General features: G+C 33.4%; 1 protein-coding gene across 1 annotated transcript; it reads right to left on the bottom strand.

Moving 5' to 3' along the window:
* Positions 1-4,526: 4,526 nt before the first annotated feature.
* Positions 4,527-7,621, bottom strand: LOC127105822 (ribonuclease 3-like protein 2). The gene is made up of 3 exons (XM_051043032.1): positions 7,093-7,621; positions 5,932-6,308; positions 4,527-4,854 (listed from the first exon to the last, which is right to left on the bottom strand). The coding sequence occupies exons 1-3, from the start codon at positions 7,567-7,569 to the stop codon at positions 4,680-4,682; spliced, it is 1,029 nt and encodes a 342-aa protein (XP_050898989.1). The 5' UTR covers positions 7,570-7,621; the 3' UTR covers positions 4,527-4,679.
* Positions 7,622-17,476: the final 9,855 nt, after the last annotated feature.

Consider the following 17,476-nt stretch of genomic DNA (forward strand, 5'->3'; position numbering starts at 1 on the left):
CAATGGCTCAAATGGACGGGATTATTCAAAACCTCCAAACTCTCTATGAAGAATGGAAGAACAAGTACGCTAACATGGTTGTCTTGACTAATTACCTGACAAGTTAAAAGAGCTAGATTTGATCATGTGCCCTGAGAACACCCCTGAAGAAGTTTATCACTTTTTCAAATTCTATAAGAAAACAATGGCGAAGCTTATCACCGACATTCAAGCTCTCCACAAATCTCAAGGGGTTACCTTTAGGGTTGACATCTTACTTATTTGCTTTCAGTTCATAACTTGTATTTTTGCAACTTCTATGTACTTGTAACCTGATTCCCTATCAAGGATGAATGAAGTTTCTTTATGATCCACTATGTGTGTACATCTTTATTCTTGATTGCAATGTTTAAATGTTAAGTGTTTCTCGCAATAAACAACACGAATAACTAAGAGCTTTGCATTAACAAACATAAAACAAAAAAAAAACATTCATGCATCATCCCACATCTTCAAAAACAAAACCAAAAAACTTATCATCCACCTTTCTTGATCAAAAACCAGTAAGCTGACTTCCCGGCATCACTACTACACCCCCCACAATCAGCAAACTAGAATGGACCAACTTGAACAGAACCAAGTTGCCTTATGTGAGGAAGTATCCCATGTGTGAGTGTAAATGGGATAGTTGATGGAGACCATACAAGTTGTTGCTCGTGGTCAAGAGATCACAACGAAGATGCAAAAGGAGATGAACCAAAGAGCCCATGCTTCCGCTACTCCCATTCTTGCTGCCATTCATATGAAAAACCATGTGCCTCTGCAAGGCTCTACTCTAATATATATTCTTGTAGGGGAACCCGTCGATGGTCCTCCACCAGTTATCCATCCTCCAATCATCGAGATCAACGATCAATAAGATGCCTTCTTTAGTCCAATGGTTACCTATATGTATGACGCATTTGGTCCGCCTGCCAACGAGGTAGAAAAGAAAGTTAAAGCTACTGAGGAGATGTTGAAAGCATTAGAGGGATCTAATGATTTGGGTTTTGACGTTGCCAATATGTGTTTGGTCTCAGGCGTATTTATTCCTACCAAGATCAAAGTTCATGACTTTGAAAAGTATAAAGGAGCTAGTGACCCTATAACACATATTTGGGCTTTTTGTCGAAAGATGGTTGCTCACTCCAATGATGACAAATTACTCATGCATTTCTTCTAAGATTCTTTGAGTGAAGCATCGCTAGATTGGTATATGCAACTTAAAGGGACTCACATACGAACATGGAGGGAAATGATTGAGGCCTTCCTAAAACATTATCAATACAACACCGACATGGCGCCCAATCGCACACAATTGCAAAATCTGACTCAAAAGTCCAAAGAGACTTTTAAGGAGTACGCACAATGATGAATGGAAACGTTCAGCAAGAGTACAACCTTGGAAAGGGAGTTGATTGATATGTTTATGAGTAACCTTCAAGGCCCTTACTTGGACCGAATGATAGGAAGCACATCTTCAGGTTTCTCTGATCTGGTCCTAGCCGGTGAAAGGATCGAGAACATGATTAAGATGGGCAAAATTCAAAATACCGCAAGCACGTCTGGTGTAGTGAAGAAACCCTATATAACCTATGGCAAGAAGAGGGAAGGTGAAGTGAATGAAACTTCCATGGTGAGAGGAAGAGCCCTAACTTATCGAGTTCCATACCAATAAGTTATCGTTGTGGCGCCAATTCAGAATCAGCAACTGTATGTTATCCCGATTGATCAACGAGCCAACCAACAACCTGCTCCATAGTAACACCAACAACAATATCAGCAACAACAACAACCTCATCAACAACAACAACGTTTTCCACAACAACAACGATAACAACGTCAAAGAAGACTTGAAAGGAGATTAAATCTAGTGCCTATGCCTTACAACCATATTTTACCATATCTGTTACATGGTTCATTGGTCCAGTTAAGGGAGCTAGGACCACCACTAACGGTCCTTCCTCCTGGATATGATGTAAACGCCCGATGCAAGTTCCATTTTGGCTCTCTCGGTCACTCTATTGAGAACTGCAAGGCCTTGAAGTACAAAGTCCAAGATTTGATATATTCGAAGGCGATCACGTTTGCGCCTAATGACCCAAATGTGAACAACAACCCGATGCTACCCCATAAAAAACTTGTGGTGAATATGGTAGAAATTGATGAAGGAAGAAGATTGGTGTCTCGTGTGGACGGATTAAGAACTCCTATGATTAAGATTAAGGAACAATTATTGAAAAGTAGTTTGTTCTCTGTCTATGATGCTAGTTGTAAGCACTATTTAATCGACCCTCAAGAATGCAAAGTTTTGAAGCCTGTCGTCCAACAATTAATAGATGAATGAACCATGGTAGTGGAGCATCTGCCCACTAATGAAGATGTGTCAACTCTGGAAATTTCGTACGATGAAGTCCAACCACTAAAATCCCATATGATATCTCTCAAATGACTATTTCTTATAATCCAGTTACTCCTCTGTTGATAATTGTGCCCACTCTGTTCCCTTTTGAAAATAATAAAGCAGTTCCATGGATATATGAATCAACTATTTACATCCATAGACATAAAGTACCAGAAGAACCTGTAGCATCCAATGAGCCAGTCATGAATATAAGCAGAACCAGTGAAGTAACCATAAGTGGAAGAATTTTTGCACCTGCACCCCCTATCATTGACAACAATGGGACCTCAAATCAAGATAAAGGCAAACAAGTTGAAGATAACTAGCAAAGGCAAGATTCCTCGCCTACCGATGAGGTGGAGGAATTCTTGTGCATCGTTAAGAAAAGCAACTATAAGGTGGTTGACCAACTCAACCAAACCCCGTCGAAGATCTCAATGTTGTCTTTTCTCATGCTCTGAGGCACATAGAGATGCCTTAGTAAAATTCTTGAGGGTCACCCACATACCACAAGAAATTTTTATCTGTCAATTTGAAGGTGTAGTCAACAACATTGCAGCCAGTACAATTTTGGGTTTTAACGATGATTAGCTCTTGCTCGAAGGGAAAAATCACAACAAGGATCTACACATCTCTGTCGCGCGTGTAGACACGATTCTGTCTAGGGTCTTGGTAGATACTGGTTTATCCCTGAATGCTCTACCAAAAAGCTCGTTGTCTAAGTTAACCATTGAATGGCTAGTAATGAAACCTAGTGAGTTGGTTGTTAGAGCGTTTGATGGATCGAGGAAGACTGTGATCAGTGAAGTTAACCTTCCCATAAAGATTGGCCCCTATACTTTCTTTATCACTTTCTTTGTAATCGATATATATCCCGCTTACAGTTGTTTACTCGGACAACTGTGGATACACTCAGCCAAAGCTGTCACATCGATCCTCCATCAAAGGTTAAAATTTTTGGTAAACAACAAGAGGGGTTGAATAGATGAACCAGCGCTCGGGATACCACTTGTTAGACGATAATACCGATCTAGAAGGGAGTTGAATAGATAAGTATTTCAATTTAGCACTTTTTAAAATGTTTTCAAAGGTTGCGAAATCTCCCTAGACCACAATCGTCTAAACGATTCGTTAATGGAAAGATCAGATATGTGTGAAACCGAATGGAATAACTACGATAGAGATAATCAACCATTATCTTAATCAATTGATTAATTACCACAATCCTTGATATCGTTACCTCTAATAATGCATTAACACAACAAGAGAACAAGTAAACTATTAATAGATTTGTGTGATATTAATTTTATCAACCCCTTGGTGTGCACTCCACACCAAGTCTCAATTTCACTCAAATTGAATGTGCTGAATTTTACTTAGTTGCAATCAAAGTGATTGCATCAATTTGTCGAACAACTACTATGCACAACAATTAAGCGAGATTGATTTTACTATTAATTTCACACAAAACGTAATTAATGCAGAATTTAAAGAGTTAAGAGAAAGAGAGAACAACACCAGATTTGTTTAGGCGGTTCCCCTTTCGTCCTCGCTTAGGGTACATCTGCCCCTAATTTTAAATCTAGAATTGAGATCACTACAACAAACAAGACCTTAGACAACGCTTTTTTTAGCCTTAGACAGCGCTTTAAAGCGCTGTCTAAACCTCCGCTGCTAAAGGTTTAGACAGCGCTTTTTTAAATCTTAAAAGCGCTGTCTAAGCCCCCCCCCCCCCCCCCCCTTAGACAGCGCTTTGGCCAAAAGCGCTTTATAAGACCCTCTTATTTTAAATTTTTTAGGTATACCTTAGACAGCGCTTTTCAAAAAGCGCTGTCTAAGCCCCCCCCTTAGACAGCGCTTTTTACAAAAGCGTTGTCTAAGGTATACGAAAATTTTTAAAGCTTTTGTTTTAAACCACATTTTTTCGAGGTTTATAAACCAGAATTTCTACCTGTTTTCAACCAGATTTTGACAAACAATTATCACATTTTATATATGCCATTTTGGCCTTTTTTCTACCAATTTTTGGCTAACAAATATATATATATATATCAATTCAAACCAATTTTGCCTTAAATGTATCAAAATATATACAAATTTATAATTTTATAAATAAAATCAATTTTATAAAATTGAATAATTCAAAATCAAATTTTACTATACATAGACTACAATTACAACTACACTCAGGTATCTATTTCTCACAAATCAAAAACTAACATAGACTTACAACCAGTACTTTGGGAGGCCACAATTGTCACACATACTTGTGTTGTTGTAAGGCCCGAATCATCAAAGAAGCTGCAGAGTTCTCTGCATCCTTCACCCGAGATTTCTCATCTCCAGACATTTGGAGTGTGGCAGATGGAGTAGCTATTTGTACAGCAGTGACAAATTTCTTATCTTGAGGAGTACCTTCATCTTTCACAATGCTGTAAAACATCATAGAGAAGCAAGAAATCATTTTACAAGCTCGACACAAGCAAATCAACTTAAATAACAAGGAAGATTAATTAGATAGTAGAAAATTTCAACTCCCCAAAACAATTATTGTTGAGTTTCTCTTTGTAGATGTATAAAACTAATAGCCCAAAAGAGGGCAGAGGCATAACTAAATCTCTCAGTCATGGATAAGGATGTAGAGAACCAAACACCCAGCCACCAGGATCCAATTAGGATTACACCTAATAAAGGCGTTATGTAGGCCAGGCCAGGAGCATCAGAGTACAAATTGTTTAGGAGAACCTCCTGTATATAACATTTAAGGTAAAGAATAATTGAATCTTGTTTATATAGCTTACAACTACTTTGATTCAGATTAAAAAGGAGTACAGACTTTTCTTATGAATGAGTTCAAAATATTAGGTTGATTGGTACTCAAGTTATATATCGGGCATGACTAAAGTAATTTCTCTCAGTGTTAAGCAATATACTCAGAGTAAAGAACAATGTAGCATTGATCATCTATTACAGTTAAGAACTGAAGAAGGAAAAAAATAGCATCAGTTATATACATTATTGTTGCATATATCAAGTTTCTTATTTACTTTTGAATACTTAGAAATCAACCAAATTTATGAAGAATTCACTATTGATCATATGATTTGAAGTTTGTCTCCTTTTGGTTAGATGAAATAATATCTTATTTTTCTTATAATTAAGGCAGATTTTATAAATGGATGTGAACCATTCACCGGAAGGGATCAATAATATTTCAATTTGAGTTGTATGCCACAAGCAGGTTTCTACTGTGTCCTAGACCTTGTGACTAGGTATATGAAGGCAATCTTCAAATGCAAGCAATAACTTAACTGTCCCAGCTAACAAAAACACTATTTTTAAAAAAATAATACACTCTTCATCCTCGTCATTTTTTGGTTTCTCAAACCTGCCATATAACTTCAAGTTATTCTAGCAAGGAAACCAGAAGACAGGTAGACACACTTTTATACACAGAAAATGAAATCAAGACTATAAATGAATTATAGTGCCAGGCTAGCCGTGTTTACCTGTATACTGGTTTAGGCCACTTTTTTATCCCACAAATTGCATATAACTTCTGCTTTGCAACTTCAACTTCAAAGGTACCATCAATGCCGACATAACAGTCACGTATCATGGTAGTGGCGGGCAGTAAGCGTTCTAGTTTATGCAAGGCAGCCTTGGCAGCTTCAAGCCTTGCAATATCCTTTTGGTCTGAGGAAGCGGATGCAACCAACTCTCCGTCAACATAGACATTGGCCGTGCTTTTGGCACCATTTCTCTGTTGTTCTATGTCAACTTTTTTACCATTCTTTTGGCAGATCTCGTAAAGCATTATCACCGGTTGCGGTTTTTGTTCCAGATCTTGCAAAGTAACTATCGGCTCCAAAACACCTCTTATTATCTGCCAACAAAAATTACAAGCATTTATCAGGCAGTGACAAAGTTGTTGGGTCAAAACAACTACACGATTTCATATTGAGTGCACAATATTAAGCAAGAATAGGTTCAAGTTTAAACAACAGGAATAATGCATAAACTCATCATGTACCAAACATAAAATCATCTAACATATTTACAAAATGTGCCTAAAAAACATGGTCATTAACTCAAATGCACCAAACATATTTACCAAACAGTGCCTAAAAAACATCAGTTGCATACTTGCAATGGTCATGATAATATGTCATCGTTGACTCAACCAAAGACAGAATATGTTCATGCACACATTCAACTCCCACATCATGAACTCCAAAGCCACAACTTTGGGGAGCAACAATACACCCCAATCCAACCAACCAAACCCAATGTACAAGCTATAACAAACATCTGTAAATCTAATCATCATAATCAATTAATTAGGTCTAAATGTATCTTAGTTTTAGGAATTCCTAGTCATTCCCTTTTCTAATAGAGTAAATCTGGTCCAAAAATTAATGTTACTATCCAGGTAAACTTGGATTGCAAGTTTGAACAATGCCATTGAAATTTCACAAACTGAGATAACAGAAGCTTTTCTTGCCAAAATTTCACATAATTTTAAAAATGCTAATAAATCTTTCATATCATCATGCTCATTTTAATTGCTATGATCCTTTCTACTATCATCAACAGTTCAACACAGTGAAAAAAACAACAATTGAAATGCTAACAAAAAAAAAATCTAGAAAGTTCAGAAATAGCCCTACCACCCATAATTTTTTAAGATCAAAACCAACATCAACATAAACAGCAGCAGCAATAGACTCGACAATATCAACAAGAATCTTCAGAGCTTTCACCGATCCACCATACTTAACAACAACATAGTCATCCTCACAATCAACCGCTTCAACAAACTCGTTAATCGCATCAACAATTGAAAATGTATTATGACGTACATAACGGTGCAGACCGTTACGCACGGCAGCGCGAGCGAGTTTCACGGTGCTAACATTAGCGGCACGGAGGAGGGAGAGTGTACCAGGATCAACGGAGGAGTAAGCGAGGAAGAGGTGATTGCTGATCGCGAGACCTAATACAGCGTCGCCGACGAACTCGAGACGCTCGTATGAAACGGCTTCAGGGTAAGAAGTATGGGTTAGGGCTTGTTCTAGAAGCTTCTTGTTTTGAAAAGTGTAACCGATTATTTTCTCCACTGCTGAAACTGAAGCTTCCATCTTCATCTTCTCTTTACGTGTTGTGTGTGAGATTCGGAGATTGAAATAAGCAGAAAACAAAAGTTGTGGCTTTGGAGTTCATGATGTGGGATGATTATGATAATTTTTTTTTTAATTGAAAGACTTTAAACAGCGCTTTCTCAAAAGCGCTGACTAAGGTCTATATTTAAAAGCGCTTTCTAAAAGCGCTGTCTAAGGGGGGGTCTTAGACAGCGCTTTCTAAAAGCGCTGTCTAAGACCCCCCCTTAGACAGCGCTTTCATTATTTTTTTAGAACATTTTCCGTGTTTTATTTTTATTTTAACCTTAGACAGCGCTTTCTTTTAAAAGCGCTGTCTAAGATGCGCTGTTAAAAAACCTTTTTGGCGTAGTGGATATTTATTAACAAGTTGTAAAGTTAATACAAGAGAATAAATGATCACCACCAACCAACCACAAGTGTTGTTGCAGATCCTCTTCACTTATCTCCCCTTGATTCTAGTTGAACCAAGTCCTTCAAGCGTTCCAAACAAACCTCCGATTGTAGCTACCTTATTGCAAGAACTCCACGTTCTCCAAAACTCTAGCTCGTCTGATTTCGATCGGTTCTGTGTGAAACCTCCGGTTGTAGCTACCTTATTGCAAGAACTCCACGTTCTCCAAAATTCTAGATCGGCTGACTTCAATCGCAAGACGCTTGAACCCTAACCTTTCTTCATAATCCTCCGATTACCGTTACTTGTTTGAACAAACCCACCGTTCTTCAAACCTTTCACTCAGCTGAATCTATGAAGCAAAGATTAGTGTAAAAACCCCCAATTCTTGGAGGACAAAACCACAATGGTTTTATTCAAGAAAAACCCACTCAAAGCCTCTACCCAAACTAATATTACACAATCCTATTTGGACGTACAATGATCAACAAAAATTGTTATGTGTAGTTGTTGAGAAGTACAATGAATAATGAAGATGAATAACACTTTAGTGTATATCTTTCACTTTTCCTGTTCCTTGTTGAATAAGAGACTCTAGACTATTTATATGATGCATGGACAAAGTAACAGAAATAACAGAATAATTTTGCAAAAATGTACAACATAAAATTGAGTGCAAAAGGCGACCAATCGACCTATTCACACAGGTCACTCAACCTGTTTAGATCTGAGGCAAAAATTACTCAAGTGAAGTAAGCGATGAGTCGACTCGAACAGGGGATGAGTCGACTAAAATAAAGTTTTTCCAGAGTTGAGTCGAGCTATGACTCAACCTGTTCTAACTCGTGGTAATCATGGTTTAAATGAATCAGACAATGAGTCAACACAATCATGTGGATGAGTCGACTCATTTGGTTTTCCCAGGATTGAGTCGACCTCTGACTTGACCTGTTCAGACCCGAGAGTTTCATAGACTAGGATATGTATGAATGAGTCGACCGCTCCAGGATGTGAGTCAACTCAAACTTCTCAGACTGTCAAAAAATTATTTTTGAGACGTATTTTGATCATTTGAAACCATTCTTTTATGAACCTAAGGTACTAACGATGATCAAGTGCATTATTCAGGTTCATGAGATGCTCCTATATGCATGGCCACATTTCAATTATACTTTGAGCATGTTGGAGGATGAATGCATTTTATGATATGATAACATCGTCCAAACCACATGTTATGAGCAACTAGAAAGGTTTTACATCATTAAAATAAGGCCTAGTAATCTTTGCCCTCACATTAGCATCCCTCACGTCCATTGTACTCAACGGGATCTTTTAATCTAATTTGTGATTTGAATGTTAGCTAATGTTATTTGTTTTCTTTGAGTGAATAAAAGATTGAAAAGAGAAATGAATGGGAACCGTTAAAGGGAGAAAGTAAAGGTTGCTTTATTAGTGTGCTCGCCAAGATCTCACAATCTCGTGCCTTCGTATCCTTATGGTGCAATAAGGAAATCAAAACATTCATAGTTCAGGAAACTACGATTTGTTAGTGTCTTTTAATGAACAACTGTTTAGATCACGCTCTAAAGGCTAAACATTGACTTATCTACTATCGGCAAAGGCTTAAGCACTAGTTTGTTATGCACGTTAGAAGGGATTGAACTGTGTTTTTTCTGAAAAGAGTTTTGATCACACGGGGGTGACAGGTTGAATTAATATCTTGGATGTTTGGTTTGATTGGTTTCGATCGCACGGGGACGAGAAAACATATAGATTTGATGTGTTGAAATATTTTGTTGGATGACGATTACTCGGATAGTTGAGTAAGGCAACTCGTATCCAAATAGTAAAGGAGAGGAATTAAAGGCTCTAGACCATCTTCATTTTCATCATTTTTAAAATGATTTGATAATAGTTAAGGTATTTTAAATGGATGACGAATACTTGGATAATCGAGTAAGGCAACTCGTATCCAAATATTCGGGAAAGGGAATAGAAGACTTTATACCACTTTGTTTTTCATCTAAGTGATTGTGAAAATAGGCTCGTGTATGGTTGATATTTTTAGATAAGTGACAATTACTTTAATGACTGAGTAAGAAAGTTCATATCCAAGTACTTGAGGAGATGGATCAAAGGCTCTAAACCACTCCTTTTTTCTTTTATTTTATTATGAAAATGATTCGATTTAATCAGTTTATAAGATTTTAAGAGAAATGACAATTGTTTAACTAACCGAGTAAGGGGACTCGTATTCAAACAATCGAGGGGAGGAGTTGAAGGCTCAAAACCATCTCCCTTTTCATTTCTAAATGAAATGGTGTGTAATTGCAATTAAGTATTTTAATTTGATTTGAATAAAAATACTCGATGTTGGATCGAGGTTTTAAATCTGGTGTTTACATATAAATTGAATTATGTTTAGTGTACCAATCATCTAAACGATTAATTAAAATCGAATAGGTCTCATTGTAAGAATGTCCAAGAGTAAGCTTATGTGAGGTTGATGGAGATGCTAAAAGCGATCGACTTAAAAAGGTATGGAAAACGGGCTCGATATTGAATCGAGAAATATTTGTTTTTTTGGTCCAAAATCAATGAAATTGAAATGGTTTGTCATGATTGTAACACACCACACATATGAAATCCATAATTTGTACAAATGAATAAACAAGCACAAAAGAATAGTTCACATAAATCCCAAAAATGAATAATTATCTAAATTATGTTAGATAATAAATAATGATAATAATGATAATAAAACATATTAATTAATTAAATAGTAGTAAATTATTTAATTAAGATTAGGTATTAATAATAATAATAATTTTGTTTACAAGAAAACAAATAAATAAATAAATCAAGAAAAGAGTAAATTAAAAAAGGAAATGGGCCCTGGACAAAAAAACAACCCATTATGGACACTGCCATATCAAAGGAGGGGGGTGAATAGAGGAAAACGACCCACCAGCTCCAAAACGGAAGGCCCACAGACCTAGGGAGAGTCCAATAGACCTCCAATCAACTTGTTGACTGGGAAACAAACTAGGACCGTCTGATCCGTAGATCTGACTTTGGTCAAACAAAATGGACGGGGAAAACGAAGGCCATACTAAACGCTATGGTGGGGAGTCCACACGGGATCCCTGGTTGACCTTCGGTCAACCCTACGTGTGGCCACACATAGAATGGCCACTTGACCTTCATGCACTCAAGGAAAAAAACCAAATAAAAACCTGATAATGAGAGAGAGAGAGAGTTCATTTGTAGAACTCAATTCTCTCTCTTCACTTTAGAGCTTCCTCTCTCTCTTCAAGTGTCCACCGACTCCGATCAGAACCCATCAGAGAAGATGGTGGTGGCCAGTCGCAGGAGGAGACGCCACCTTCTTCTCCGGTCAAACACCTTCGTAAAACACAAAACCCTAAACACTAACCCCCTCTCATTTTCGCCCTACAATCCAAATTCGAACTTGTTTTTCCTAAAATCCCAACCAAGCGTCCAGATCGACACATAATAAGTATGAAAACCAAAATACATAAATCAAAACCTCTCACCACTAAACAAATCTCAAATAACACCGAACAACCTCAACGAAACAAGGTTTCAACAAAAGAAAATTCAATAAACTGAAACCCTAATTTTCAAATTAGGGTTCACACAACAAATAAACAAAGCAATTAACATGGAGGTTTCAATCTAAATCACATGGCGAAGGAGCTAGTACACAAGGATTGAAGAAAAGAACAAAAACTCACTGAATCAGAGCTAATCTAAGGAAATCTCTGGTGAAACAGATAAGTCTTTTCCGCTCTTTTATGCTTTTAAATGCCCTCATCCTCTTCTCTTTGCTTTTCGAACCTTGTTGTTGTTTGGCTTAGTTTTAGGTTTAGCTCAAAATATCTTAGAGTTTCAATGAGAAACTCTGAGTAATTTGATCGTTTTGAGCTTTAGTGAGGTTTTGTAATTGGATCTGATAGCGTTTACACAAGGTATTCTCCCTCTCTAATAAAATAATGCTTCTATTTATATGGGATGAATAGGAAGTGAGAGTGAGGAACATGTACGCGTGAAATCTCCGAGTTTTTGTTCATTCATGTGAATTTTTCTGAAAAATGATGAGCTGTTGCTTTTATGTGTATTGATACGTTGGAAAACTTTTCCAAATCCCTGATTTCGTGGGATCCAATTGTGAGTGGAATGACACGACTTTGCTTGCTTGAAAATGATTTTGTTTTTTGTGTTTGTACCTTTTGATTTTTTTGATATCAAAACATGGTCCCCCTTGTATGGACAATGGTATTTTACTACAAGAATATGGCCCATTTGTGTACCATGATGAATTAGAATTGATGTGATTTGTTTTAACCTTGATGTGGGCATTTGCTTGATCTGGATAACATCCCTCTTGTGTATTATTTTGAATCAAATTATATATAATGGTAGGAATTTGGTTAGGAGTCTCTTTGTGTTGTTTATTGATTGGGTCCTTTTCAAGTTATAAAGATTTCAATATGTCATAAGTAAAATTATACCAAATTGTCAAGCGACCTCTTTTGCATTCCTTTAAACCATTTCAATCTTCTTTCCTTTGTGACAAACTTTGATTTTTAAATGAATAGACATGTATAAACCCAACTTCACTTTTTTGACTGCTTGTCGTTTTTCAACTTGTTTCAATACCTGCCATGATTTCTTATGTATTTGTGCGTCCATTATTGTAACCGAGTTATTATTGACGATACATTGTTGATACTTGTTTGTGATGTTCTTTGTTTGTAGGCAAGAATTGAAGATTAATGAGTTATGCCAATTTCCCCATGAAGGATACGAGGACAAGATAAAATCTAAGGCTATTTTGAGCAACTATAGTGGAGGCCCTCCATCTCGGTAATTGACTTGCGCTTAATTCTTTCAAACTTTATTTTAGTTATTAACTTTATGGACTGGTATGTGATGCATATGTGGTTTGTGTAATGGCGTTGTTTTTGCATTGATGGTAGCATTGATTACAATTTGTTTGGAATATCGTGTGATGAAGATGGATTGTGTACTGATTTCATTTGCATCTTGTTCATGGGATGACTTGACGTTGAATGAGGGTGTGCATAAGGTTGTTTGCAAGTCGAGGCTAGTGAATGTCATGGGGCAGGACGCGATGTAAAACATGTTGCACAAAGAGGATGGCCGACTCAGTCTTCCTACCAACTTAGAGATTTTTGTATTGGGACATTATGAAACAAAATATTTCTCTTGTAAATTAATTTTCAATGTAACATATTTTGAAATTATGTGCTAAAAGTAAAAAAACATTGTTCATGTTATGCTTGTTATTTTTCAATAAATCAAACCGAATTTCTCTTACTGCAAATTGATTATTTTATGTAATTACTCAATCAACTTTCAAAACTTGATTAATAATAAGACAACAACCAAAAATCCAATTAAAACAAAATTGAAAATTAAAAGAGACCTAAGAAGATTCAAAATCCAAGTTCCAAACCTTTTAATTTTTTACTTGTTTTCTCATTATTTTAAAGAGCAATCAAGAAATAGTGATGCAACCACAAAATAGACTAAGCTAAAGACATGGTCAAGTAATTAGTAATGTGAGAAAAGTAATTTACTTCACAACTTGTCTTGGATGAGCTTAAGTAGCGGAAATTTTGATTAATGATACAACATGACCAATATGAAATGGTCATATTATCATATGTGAAAAACTTTGTAATAATAAAATATAGGGGACAAATTTTGGGTATGACAGTGGTTGTTATAAAAGGAAAGTAAATGAGTGGATGAGAATAAAAAGACGGTAAAGGAAAATATTTCAAATGATACTTCTTAGGAATGTTTCTTACTACCAGATCAATTGCCTAATTATTAATGTTACCAAAAGGTTCTTGTAATTATTAATAAATGTCAATCTCTTTTAATAAGAATTAATCTCTTATGAGTCTACTGATTACTATATTTATCTCAATTGACAATACTTAGAACACTTAAAAGTATACGTGATATTATATTTGTAAAATTAATTGAACTAAATAAAGTTTGAAATTTTTTAATAAAAGAAACTACTAAGTCTTAGCTTCAAATCTTTTGCCCTTATCATGCAGTAAATCCATACTTGGACCTTTAATAATTCTTCTTATAACAAAATAGTTTTACAAAATAGTTACACATGATTTCTTGTCATGTAACCTGCTTCATATACTTACAATTGTCTTGAGCAAAGTTACAACCAACAAATATTTGATCATAAGATAACTATGTCTCAACCGAGTATGCCTTACGTCTAGTAATCATAAACAACCTCTCTACCATACTTAATTCCAATAAGAAAAATCTATGGTTAGTTCTCAGTTTTTATCTAGATCCATCCCCCTAATTTTGTAGACACAAATAAAGCATTAAATAAAAAATATATTGATTAACTGTAATAAATTAATCATTACATAAAACAAATATAAATAAATCACATTGTTCAAATAGATAGAGGAATTTCATTCAAGGAGACTGAATATTATTTCGACATAAGCATTAAAAATATATTATCTGCAAATTATTGAGAAACAAGTGTGAGTTCTAAGTCCCACATTGCTGAAAAAAGTGGAGGTTAACACTTTATAAGTACGAGGACTCATACACCTATACCTTAAAGTTTTGTGTGAGTATTTGATGTCTCTCTCACTTGTTTGAGTGAATTTTTGACATTTAGGTGAATGTTTGACCCAATGTATATGCTTCCCCCTTACGATATGCAACAATGTTATCAGAGTTCGGTTCAAGTAAAGGACCGACTCCTTAAGTTGAAAGTTTTCCCGACATAGTGGTCAGACAGCGTGTCCCGTTGAAGTGTCCACGACGAGATAAGGGTGTCTTTCGATGACAATACACGCATGTTGATGAAAGAGTTTCTACTTAAGGGGGAGCATAATGGATGAACTCACACTTGAGGGGAAGATTTTTGAGAAACAAATGTGAGTTCTAAGTCCCTCATTGCTTAGAAAAGTGAATGTCGAACACTTTATAAATAAGATGACCCATACACCTATTATTTTAAGATTTTTAATGAATATGTGGTGTCTCTCTCACTTGTTGAGTGAGTTTTTGATCTTTAAATAAATGTTTGATCCAATATATATGCTTCTCCCTCATGATGAACTGATACAAATGATATAATTGACACATATATAATATGATGAAAAGATAAAAAAAATATAATATAACTAATCATTTTTCTTATCATGTATTTGATGCACACATGATAAAAAATATAATATTATTATTTTATAAATTTGTAACACAAAAAATAATCACATATATACTATATTTAAATTATCAAATCACATTTATAAAAAGATTATCAATATTTTTATTTTAAAATTAATTTTTATAATTTTAAATTTAATAAATAAACAAATATACTATTTTAAAAAAATACGATTAGATAAACTTAAATAACTTTTTAAAGAAAAAAACATTGATACTACAAATGATTAATTTCAAACTTTTTAAAAGAAATTATTAGCAAATATTGTTATATATGGTAGATAACCTAAATAATTATTTATATTATATATATTATGTAAATAACAAAACTATCATTATATTATATTTAAAAAAAATCATATTTTTGAATTTTTAAATAATAATATTATTTTAAAATATTCTAATTTACTAAAAAATTATAAATTTTAATATAATATCATTTTTTGTTTTTTATTTATACCATATTAAACTTTATTTTAAAAAAATAAATTAATAACTTAATTTATTCTATTTTTATTTTATTTTTAACTAAGTTCAAATTCAAGATAATTTTTTTTAGTTAGAGATGTATGATATGTTAAGTTTAAGAATTAACTCATAATCACTATCTTTCACAAAAAATATTTCATTTAAGATATGCATTGATTTTAAGAAAATTATTAGGTATATTTATTTTAATAATAAAATAATATTATTTTTTCTAGTCAGTAAAATAGTCAAATAATATTATAATAATATAAAAAATTTATATTAATATTATTAAAAAACAATTATTTTAAATAAAAAAAATGCAAACACAAGACAAAAGAAGTGATATCTAGTATTTCATCAAACATTAAATAAGATAAAATAAAATATAATTAGAGATTAATTACTATATACTTTCAGTATAAAAAGATTTATACTGTCGATTCATCTCCATCACCCGTTTGCATTACTTATAGGTTTTCAAAATAAAAGTAAAACTTATTTAAATATCCAACGTCTAAGATTAATTGACGGTGTAAATTTTTTTTACACTGTTAGTGTATTTCAATTAAATCCATATAATTATTTTATAATAATATTGATTATTCTACCCACCAAACAAATTATAATAAAAATAAATTTGTAAAATGTATAAACTTTATCAATACTATAATAATAAATTTAAAATATATAAAATTATTATCAATAAATATAATATTACAATCAACTTTCTTAATTTAAATTATTCCTTTATATTTCAATATTTTGTATCAACAAAAACAAAAGGTGTCTTTTTTTTCCTTTTTATTATCTTAAAAAAAAATTTATAATCAAAATTGAAGTCAAGCTTCAAAATTTAATTATTCAAAGATATACCAATCTAAATTAATTTTACAATATTCATAAATGATAATGATATATTCTGTTAAATCAAATTGAAAAATTTAAATTATTTATATGATATGTTTGAGTGATATATTTTTATAATATAATTTTTTTTACACTTTTTATGCATCTCTATTATACCTTTATTCAAATCTAAAATAATTATTATTTTTCAAATAAAATGGTTAAAGTTATAAAAAAAGAAAACAAAAGAAAAAGAAAAAGAAAACAGCCTAATTAAAAAAGAAAAGAAGAAAACAATCTAAATCTGTCACATTATTGTTCTAACATTTTCTATCTCTAGATGCCGCTTTATTATTTTGAAGAATGTAATGGTCATACTCATTGCATTGGTCAAGCATGCCATAGAATAGTAGTATAACATGAGTCGTCATATATGACCACAATAAAATACACTATAATAATAATTAGCTATGCTTTTTTTTTTACGATTATTTAAGTATAAAAGTGAAAATAACATTTTTTAGCAATGAATTAATTTAGTAAAAGTTACTGTTAATAGAAAGGATTAATTTCCACAATTGTGATTAAAAAAAATTAAATTATTTAATATTAAAATCGAAATTAAATTGAATTAATCGATCCAATAAAATAAATTATGTACTGACTGTGAAAAAAAATATTTTTAATTGTTTTTTGTTAAATTGAATTTTATTATAAAATACTAAATTACTAATTGAGATTAATTACTATACACTGTCAATGTAAAAAATTTTACACTGTCGGTTCATCACCATCACCCGTTTGTATCACCCGTTTGTATTACTTTATAGATTTTTTAAATAAAGAGATTAATTGTTATGCATTAATGTATATCAATTAAATTCTTAAATAAATATCTTTCTTGTTTCC

The sequence above is a fragment of the Lathyrus oleraceus genome, chromosome 7 (genome assembly GCF_024323335.1).
Source record: "Lathyrus oleraceus cultivar Zhongwan6 chromosome 7, CAAS_Psat_ZW6_1.0, whole genome shotgun sequence".
NCBI lineage: Eukaryota > Viridiplantae > Streptophyta > Magnoliopsida > Fabales > Fabaceae > Lathyrus > Lathyrus oleraceus.